Here is a 10,525-nt window from a genome sequence, read left to right as displayed (position 1 = left end):
CCCTACACAACCCTGGAAAATATTGGGGCAGAAAATGATTGATAAAATGCAGTTACTGATAACTGACTCCAAATAATTTCTTTGAGTAATGCTTTGAGTGATAACTATTAAAAAAAAGTTATATATTCAGATCTGGCAGTAATCATTATTTCAATTTGTTTCTCATTCACAGTGGTCTTTCCAAAACACAGAAGTACACTGGCATCAATAGTTTGTAAAGAAAACAGTTTGTATAAAGCAGCTTCCTGATCTGCATCTGAAATTAACACAGCTTTATACAGCAATGCTGTTTACAGCACTTAAGAGAAATTCTCCTCCACTAGTTTCCGAGCTTTAGCCTGTGAAACTGTATTAACTCAGCAAGTTATTTGTTAACTGAGAAAGTCTTTTTTTATACCTGTGTTGGGAGGCACACGCAGGAATCCATGAAGAAGCCACAGTACTAAAGGTATTATTGTTTATACTTTTTAAACTGTGTTTCAGTCTAGCCTCTACCTACAATTCTGCAATACTGCACAAATAGCAAAATATCTACAGGTGGACAACAGAATTACCATGTTCCAGTGCTTGTAGATATGGAGCTACTTTCATAGCTTCCTTTTTAACACACCTTTCCACCCACAGATAATTCAAGTAAAAATCCGCTGTTACCTAGATAAAGAATGGCAATAACATATTCTGACAGCTATTACAGCTTGTATAAGGTCATTTATCTGAATTATCACAGATACAATATGGTAAACATAAAATGGACTATGAACAATTTGTGATACATGAACCTTGAGATAATTCTAACAATTTTTCCAGGTATTTGTGAACTGACTTTCAATCTGAATTTGAACTTCTGTACTCTGCTCTAAACTGTACATGATAAATGAATGTGCAACAAAATGGCAAAAGTTTTAGAAAGAAGAAAACATTGCTAGCCGCAAACTGCTTCTACAGAATACTTCTCAGGGCAGAAACCTTATTCTTAATAAATACAAAAACCTCACGAAGACCTGCTTCAGGCCACTGGAGTATTTCTGACCATCACAATGATTTTATTTGCTAAGAAGACAAAATTATTTTATCGTACCCAGCTGGACACTGAGGAGTTTCAAGTGATGTACATGGTTCCTCTGCCCAAGGTATTTCACCTAAAAGGACAAAAGAAAATACTGAGTCAGCATTAAAAAAACCCTACACAAACAACAGAGTTTCCTGGTTGATCTTTTTAGAGCTCTTCCTGGTACTTTTTCTGCTTCAATACAGAATAGAAATGTAAGGCTAAAGATACCTTTAAAAATCATTTAGCGCAACCTATTAGGCCCCTGAACCCTGAAAGGGGCAATGCTTACAACTGTATGTTAAAAACAAAACACATATACTGCCCAGACAAGCAAACAAACAAATAGGAGAAGAAATCACTATGAAAGCTTAGCCTAAGTTTTATCTAGTTTTAAATGGAAAACATTTAAACTGTGTCCTGTCCACACTGGATTACTGCCTTCTTTTTTTACAGGTACCACTTACACATTTAAAGACGATTGCCAGCGCTCTCTTTACCCTTTTTAAAAATTATTTTTCTGTAAAGAGCCCAGACTCCTTCAATCTTTCCTTGTTGACCATGGCTTTCAATTATCAAGTAATTCCTTCTGTTCTCCTTTGAATATTCTCCACCTGCTTCACAGCTATACTAACTTATGATAATGTTTGCCCATGTCTTTGGAAGAAATAAAGGAGGTCAATAAGAGAAGAAAGGAGGAAAGCATTCAAGAAAGGAAAAAAATATATTAAAAAAGGAGAAGCAGTGGCTGTTCAAGTTCTTAGCTCACCACAGAAAGCTTCTCTCCCAGTAAGCAGCCAAAGGCAGGGGTGTACAGTAACCTTAACTTGGTCAGCTCAATCAATTTAGCATCTAGTCAAACTCCTGACTTCTTTTAGCTTTAGTTTGCACTTAGGTCACAAATGTAATTTTGCATGAGTTGCTTTAAATCTCTGCAACCTCACAGTATAAAGGAATTCTGATAACAGATATCACATTTTATGTTATTGGTATACTCATCAGGTATAATTTCTGCAGTCCAATTTTACCAGTGCTATTCTTTCATATTTAGCCAGAGTCTGTATGAAACAATCAGCTATGAACAAAGATACTCAGAAATAAGTAAAACATAAGAAACCCAATCTGAAAATTAATTTCCAATAAAAAGCATGGGAAATTTTAAATTAGGGGTGATTACTACATTATGTACTTTGGATTACATGAAGTTTGAAGCAGGAACCATGTCTCTATCTATAAAAAAAAAAGAAAAAAACAACACAAAAAACCCGCATTAGGTATACTGCTGCAATATTAAAAACACTCTGTCTCTTATGAATGACACACATCCACATCGTTCTCCAGAAACCATCTTTTTCCCAGTCAAAAATACAAAAATCTTCACCTCAAAGAATCTTCATTTTTCAAAACGGCACTGTAAGACTTCAATCTTGAGAAAGAAATGCATCTACCTTTATATTTGCCACGTTTGCCCATCTATTTATTTCATAGGCCAATTTATATATAAATATTTTTGAATTTTTATTTACCTTTGCAAACATTGTTGTAGTTAACACAGCAGTCTTTTTTCTGCAAGCAGTCATCAGAACAAGAGCAGTAACTTCCAGGTATCCGTGTCTCTCCACAACGGAAATTAGTGCACCTCCAAGATCGGGCTGAAAATTGGGAAAAAAAAGATTCGGTTCAGAGTCTTATATTAACTCCTTTGTGGGGAAATCCCCCAGACAGGTAAAGAAAAACAAACAAAAGAAAGAGTTTTCCTTAAACTATATTTTACATGTCCTGCTTGAGTGGCTCTAGAAGTTTTATCTGAAAGGAAAGCCCAAGGTTTCATTTAACACATAAAACCTATTTTTGCAGTCATTGAATGGTAACACAGAGTCACAGAACAATTTATTTTACAAAGGCGTCCCCAGAGACACCCTGTTCAATGCCCTCCACCTTTCCAGGAAGATCTAAAGAAAAATATTCAAACCCATATTTCTCCTACAGAAGAGAAAGAGAAGGAAACGGATCATTTTTCCTGCTCTTGTAGGTGACTTGCAGCAGAGAGCAAAAGAAGAGATTTAAGAGCTGAAGCAGGGAGAAAAAGTGATGAGGATGAAGAAAACTCCTAGCAGCTGCCAGGAGAGCAGGTCCCCTGGATGAGTGCACTCCTTCAGCCCCAGGCCCCCAATGACCACAACATGAGGCTGAGGGTCCACCTGGCTGGGAAAAACACATTCATTTTTGAAAGCACAAGACGAGTCAGCATAGCAGCATCGTTTCAGAGCCTCAGTCAAAGATAACCTATGATTTCCACCTACACTCATCCACAGCTTTATCTGGAAATATGTACAGCAAATGCTTTGGTTATCCACAGGGGACAAAAATACAGGGATCTGACTTATGAAAGACACAGGAAAATTTCATGTCCTGCCAGGTCACCAAGTTACAGCCCTCCAGCCATCTGAGTGTCACAGCAGCTCAACACCGTCACATCCTTCCCTCTCTGAGGGAATGTGACATAACTTCCTTATATCTGCATAAAAACAATTATTTATCCTTTTCCTATTACTATCGTGTGAAAAAAACAAACCCAAAATAAAATGGAAACCAGTGAGCATTGCCCGTAGGAGAACATACTTGGCTCCACACAGGTGTCCTCGTAGTCCCAGCAGCAGTCCTGACGCTCCTTGCAGCTGCTGTCGCATCGGCAGCCAGGCACCTCTGTCCTGTACAGCTCGTTGCATTTTTGTCTGCAGCTGACTGTAAGGAGAAGGCAGGCAGCCTGAGTCCTCGGATAGCCCTGTCCCAGATGGGTCAGTTAAATGGGCCATGGACACAGGCTGTGGGGAGAAATGTGCTGAATAATTTCCCAAATCTGTTTCCCGAGACATTTTCCAATGTGGTCACTAGCATACAGGTAAGCAAGACAAAACGAAAGCCATAGAAAATCCTCTGGACATTGAAGGTCCTGATGGTTCTTTCAGTCGGACTAATTTCTGGGTCTGGGGTGCAAAAGGAAGAGCTACTCCCACTTTGGACGTTCCCTAATGTACCTGTCAGGGAGCTCCATGAGATGAGGGCTCCTTCAGGCCTGGGCATTCAGAGCCATGGGGGCCCCTGGGGGTGGCTGGGCAGGACCTGGCAGCCTGGGCTCATCCCATCACCCCAGCCAGGAGTGGGGCAGACAGGAGAGGGACCAGGGCAGCCCTATCCCAGGCACCAGGCACCTTCCTAGGGACAGTGACAGGCCAAGGCCAGGCTGTTAGCCTGTGGGTGGGCCTGACTTAGCAGGACCCATGGCTGCGTAGGGCAGGAGCTGATGGCCTCAGGGGGGTGAAATGGGATCATGGGCAGGGTAGTGGCAGACCCAGGTGGCTAAGCAAGACCCATAAGGCTTGTTAATGCACTCAGGACTCTGACCATAACTATGCCACTTCATAGTTACAATATCCCTTAAAAATCTGCAGGTTTGGTTGCTTTGATTGAAAGAAAGAAAAGGGTCCAAATGGGGAGCCTTGTTTTAGAAATGGAGACATGCAGTTCCTCATCACAGCTCTGACACCTTCATGTAGCAAGGAGGGAGAGCTCTAGCTCTCCTGAGGACACGCAAGGACATCCCCAAATTTCCAAACATCACCCACAGCTCCACACTAGCCAGGGCAAGCCTTGTGTCCAAATTCTCTGTATTGCAGAAATATTGTTTGAACCACTCTTGAGCAGACACATTCCCAGCTTTCTTGTCATCTCAAACCATTAGACAGGATAGGTATAACTACTCAGATTTGCCAGTGCAATTCCATTGTAGCTGCCAAAAGGTTCATGCTTTTACAGGGTGCACTGCTTACAAAATCTGGTTTTTAATATCCACTGTATAGAAACCATGTAGAGCTAAAATAATTTTTTGCAAGCTAGCCATCTTGTTTAACATGTAGAAAGTTCCCATGTTGCATCTTGCACTTTAAGTGTTTACATCAACAACTATTGTTCTATGAAAGAAATCTTTGCAAATAATTAGAATAATAAAAAATATATGTAATGAGCATAAATGAGCATTCCATCTCATCCTATTTGCTAGGCTCATGGTATTGAAAGATGTCAGAAGGAGCTAAGACTTGATGAATAAGTAGGTAAACAATATGTGTTAATTAGGAAAGAGAAAGGGATTGTGCTTCCCTGAACTCCACCAGTATGAGATTATTATTGTTTTGATTCTAAAGTAAGTATTTTATCGAATTAATCATGTGGTGTGTTTGTTTGTTCTCATTTAGCTTGACCCCCTGACATCAATACACTATTTTGATTTTTGAACTAAAATATAACATTCTTCCAAATTAAAGCATCACTCCTTTTTTACCATAGCTTTACAGAAATCTAAGTTTTCACAGAAAATTCAGAACCAGTTTCATTATCAACCTGAACTATGCCAAATGTACCCAAAGCATGAGTCCTGAAGATGGTTCAATGATATATCTTATACAAAACATACTTTTTAAATAATTGCAAAGTAATACGTGCAATAAGATAACTCCTAGTTGAAATTTCCTAAAAGTATTATTATAACAAAATTTCCAAACCTGTTGTGAACTAGGTTTAACACTTCTAGAAAGAGAAGGAAGGCACTCAGTGGTTCATAATAAGTTCTTCAAGTATAGATTGTGAGTGTACAGGTTTTATACAATACAACTTGAAAAATGCAAGAACCTTATTTTCACAGGTGGTAAGCTTTCACAGAGCTTTTACATTAAGCTATAAAAGAGGCTCTGCTGAAGACCTTTACGAGATTAAGCTTCAGTGGTAATTATACTGAAAGTATCGTAAACATACCTTGCTTCTGGTCTCCATGGTTCAGGCCTAGTCCTAAGACTAAGCCTAGTCCCAGGGATACAACCACCAAAGCACACAGCAGAACCTGTCACACAGACACAGGAAAATTAAAGTTCACAATTGTGATAAACAGGTCTGTTTATTAGAAATTAAGTGTGTGATTATTATTTCTATGCAGGTAGGATTTCTTACGAACTAATAATTTCTCTGACCTTGTTTATCAAAGAATTGATGTCCTGAAGACAGGAGAGGCACAAGAATGATAATCTTATGAACTGCTTACGAGCCAGCACCTTAATATTGCACTTTTAACCTATGGCCACACCCATGTTGTAATTGGGGAAGTCTTTGCTGTGAAAAAGATAATGGGAAGTAATCACTGTGTTTACCCATTTTACAAATTCTTTATCTGTGTAAAGAGAACACAATTCCTCTTATTTAGCTTCTGCATTTTCCTGAAATCCTCACAGGGATTTCTCAAGAGACTCAGCTAGATTGAAGTTGCAAGTGTCAATTTTTCATCCACATGCCCACAATAAGTAACCTCTAACCTGTTAGAGGTTAGAGGAAACTGGAAAGAGACAAACAGCCCAAGGAAGCTACATCACTGAAAGCAGCATAATATTTGTGAGACTGAGGAGGAGCTGAGGAGGCTTTGATCTGTTTAATAGTCACTCAAGATGAATGGCAAGGTACACTGGCTGAAAGGCAGAGTGAAAAGTGACAACCCTCTCAGAGGTTCAGTCCCTAGTTTTTGTACAGGAGAAATACTCAAAAAAGCACAAATGGAAATGGAATTGGTGTGAGATCTTGGGTCACAGATACAGATGGGATAAGCGTGTTTGGAAAGACTGCCCAAAGTGGCAAAAATGCTGAATTCTCTTGAAGAGAGACCCCAGGTGTTCATCCAGTTAGCAAGGACTGAGAGTCAAGGGGCACATTTGGGCTAGAACAGTGGCCAGTCTTTCTGGGTAGGGAGAATAACACTACCAGGCTAACCCAACAGGTCCTGTTTCCCCTAGTACAGATCAGCCCAATCACCAGGCTACTTTTCACCTTAAAGTTCACTAAGGTTTTACCCTCCATTTTAATTAAAACTCACATTTGTAACTGAAATAAATAATTATATTAAATTAAAGGTATAGCTGTTCCAGCACTGAACATTCCCACTGCTGCAAGCAGTGAGAGAGCTGAGGTGAAACAAAAAAAATTCATAGCAGGTATACAGATGATATGCTGCATTTATTATAGTATATACACAGAGACCCTTGATTTTGGGACACTCACCCTTAAGGTGAAATAACATTGGTAACACCTATTCAAATCCTCAGACTGTCCGCAGCTAACTTCTATGTCTAAATTCAAGACTTACCCATAAAAAAATTGTTCCTAATGCGTATGCTCTGTCCTCTGGAGGACTTAGTAGGCAGTGTGACTACTATTTGTGAGTATACAATTTTCTGACTAAGCTTTCAGGAAACACTTGCAAAGGAAGTACTTAATGCATATAGTTTATTAAAAACAATAGATAAATGGTGTAGAATATTAACAGCTTACACCTCCAATATTTAGATTTTGGGATTTTTTCATATAGGCAGACATTTGAAAACCAGTGCATTTGGAAGAATGAATATGTTTTATGATACTTAAACTTCTCACTTTACTCTTCCTTTTCAAAAGTATAATTTACTTTCCTTCATAGTTATGAATTTTTCCCACACTTCTTATGATTCATTTATTTTTACTGACAACTTAAGGAAAAATTGTGTCATTTAATCTCCTCTTTTTTTGTCTGTTTCAAATATTTCTCACATATTTTATGCAGTTCTTGCACAATGCAGCATTAATAGGAAGTTGTACTAATATGTGGAGTTGTTCTGATGACACAGAGCTGAAGAGTATCATAACTTGACTCTCTTTTTCATAGAGCTGTTTTCAAAATGAAGTTTTGAGTCTTTCTAAAATCAGTATCTGTCATTTTCTAACATTCCAATTTACAGATGCAAAGGTTGTGCAAACATACACACACACACACACACACACACATATTGTTTCTTTTGTGGTCACAAACAGAAGTTAATACTGTGTATTGGCTACAACAAAAGATTCAAAGATTTTAAGATTTTTACAACAAAATATTTTTAAAAAGTAACAAAACCCCTACACATTGTTATTTATAAGGCAGCTGCATGAATCTTAAAGCCCGGGGGGAAAGGGAAACAGCTGACATAATATCTGAGATATAGGACTGACAATACCATAGGAAACAGTTCATTAGCCTTTTCCCGTGCCTTGCTTCCTGAGTGTTTTTTACCAACGCTTTCTGTGCATGTTCTGTTTTGTTAATGACAAATCCAAAGATAAAAAAGTAAGTGAAAAGGAACTGTTTGGCCACAAACACCTCTGTTTTAAACAAATGTATAAAATAAAGTATTGAAGAAATGTCTTTCCTGTGCAGAAAAAACCTGTCAGGTTACTGTAGTAAAACAAAAAGTGCAGTTAACTGCCAGAAAAAAAATGTTTGCTTGATAAGTGCCACAAGAACTTCTGAAATGTGCCAGTGAAGTTAGTGCATTCATGCTGTAAAACTTTAAGCACCGATTACCAAGCTACCCTGAATTATTATATTAATACAATGAAATTTCTAAAAATTCTGCCGATTTGAGAACAGTTAAACTAGTAGCCTTGATGAACAGCACCTACTTACAGCACAGATGACTTTGTATTTCAGGAGCGTTTTTTTCTTCACATACTCTGTTGGTTTTAAATACATCTCTTCCAAATGTCCACTTCGATACTGGATGGTATCATCCTGAAGCTCCATTTTGCCCAACCTGCTTCTTGGCTGCACATATGCCGTGCTCCTCAGCCTCTCCAGCTGGGTTAGCTGCAACTAAGATACTGCTCCTGCTTCAAGTGTGTTTGTACTTTGTTCCTAGGTTTTTTATGAGATCCTAGTTTTTGCACCAGTGATAGTTTTACAGGAAGCCAAAGTAAGCAGGAAAAAGACTCAGAAAGGTCAAAGGCAGAAAAGCCTTATCTACGTAGAGAGAACCTGTCTGTCACACTTCAAGATAAGGACAAGCATTAGGTAAACTCGTAACTGGAGATTAGGAGTAATATGTTGCTAAGCAATAAAATGCAAAAATGGCACAAATTCAAGTTCTCAACTATTTGGTGAAAAGTTTGCCATCCAAAGTATTTGTTATCTTCAAAGAAAGTGTTAAATATCTTAAACAACGCCAATATGAAAGTAGACAGTTTCTTAAGTCCTGCTCGGTGTCACGCCTATGTTTTCAAGTCTCTTCGCTTATTTGCCACATTAGGATTCTTTCTGTTTAACTTCCATCCATCTTTTGTCACATACTTCTTTCAGCTTATTACATGGGGTTTTTTTCAGTAGTGATAGACGTACTCATTAAAAACAAATGGTATACAGCCAAAACAAATTCAATAACACATAAAAAGGTTTGTTAAAGTACAATTTGAAATCTATTTGTTTTTCAATTTGGCAGCTAATGGAAGGGTTGTTTGTTATGAAAATGTACCTTAGAGCTTACTAGGGCTATGCAAGTGTAACTATTCAAATGCTCACCTAATTCTAAATTTGAGCACCATGTGAGCTGTAATTTATAATAAATACATTTATAATATTTATAATTATAAAAACAAATCACAAACAGTACTCTATGAGCTAGTATGAAGAAAATTAACTCCATCCCAGCCCAAATCAGTATAATCTTGATCCCTTAGTCTATACCATTTGTGTTGTGCTTAGGTCTCACATTATCAAATACATGTCCATAATCACCTTCCTCTCCCTTTACCCATCCTTTGATAGATAAAAAAATATCATTCTTTTAGTCTATGGGTCACTCCTATTAAATGTCCATAAAACGCCCAACGAGTTCTCTTCTTCCATGACCTGGGTTCCCTCTTTTTTTTTTCAGGACAGGAGAGGTGGTATGTTGTGTAGAGTTATTGGATGCCAAAACCTATTCAAGTTGGGTCATACATGCAGGGCTCCTTGTGAGGCTTGTCCACTGTTCAGGTGGTTTCTGCTATAGTATTTCCTGTAACACGCAAGTCAAACAATGGGTTACAACAATTTAAAGTTATATCCATTGCAATCTCCATGCCTGGTCCCTTTGAACCAGGCTATAATGTTTACTATTGCAACAAACTCTTCCCCCTGCCCATGATTCAGTATGGACTTACCCACCGGCTGCAGTCTACTCACGTGGCTAGAAAGCTGCCTGGTGGAAAAGGACCTGGGGGTGTTAGTCAGGAGCCAGCTGAATATGAGCCAGCAGTATGCCCAGGGGGCCAATAAGGCCAATAGCATCCTGGCTTGTATGGGAAATAGTGTGGCCAGCAGGACCAGGGAAGTGATTGTTCCCCTGTATTCAGCACCTATGAGGCCTCATCTTGAATACTGTGTTCAGTTTTGGGCCCCTCACTACAAGACATTGAGATGCTGGAGTGTGTCCAAAGAAGGGCAATGAAGCTGGTGAAGGGTCTAGAGAACAAATGTCTCAGGTGAGATGCTATTTCTCTTTACAACTACCTGAAAAGAGGTTGTAGTGAGATGGGTGTCAGTCTCTTCTTTCAAGTAACACGCAATAGTACAAGAGGAAATGGCCTCAAGTTGCACCAGGAGAGGTTTAG

General features: G+C 38.7%; 1 protein-coding gene across 1 annotated transcript in view; it reads right to left on the bottom strand.

The window, feature by feature from the left end:
* Window positions 1–8,681, bottom strand: part of ENPP3 (ectonucleotide pyrophosphatase/phosphodiesterase 3) — a 37,440-nt gene extending 28,759 nt beyond the window's left edge. The window contains exons 1-5 of the mRNA XM_010194349.1: window positions 8,565–8,681; window positions 5,858–5,942; window positions 3,671–3,793; window positions 2,575–2,700; window positions 1,079–1,139 (exon numbers count right to left, since the gene is read on the bottom strand). Of these exons, the coding sequence (XP_010192651.1) occupies window positions 1,079–1,139; window positions 2,575–2,700; window positions 3,671–3,793; window positions 5,858–5,942; window positions 8,565–8,681 (512 nt within the window). The remainder of the gene's footprint in view (window positions 1–1,078; window positions 1,140–2,574; window positions 2,701–3,670; window positions 3,794–5,857; window positions 5,943–8,564) is intronic.
* Between the last annotated feature and the right edge of the window lie 1,844 nt (window positions 8,682–10,525).

Source organism: Mesitornis unicolor, unplaced genomic scaffold (assembly GCF_000695765.1).
Source record: "Mesitornis unicolor isolate BGI_N332 unplaced genomic scaffold, ASM69576v1 scaffold1310, whole genome shotgun sequence".
Classification (NCBI taxonomy): domain Eukaryota; kingdom Metazoa; phylum Chordata; class Aves; order Mesitornithiformes; family Mesitornithidae; genus Mesitornis; species Mesitornis unicolor.
The sequence above is the reverse complement of the archived record's forward strand: the minus strand, read 5'-3'. Positions and strand labels throughout refer to the sequence as shown.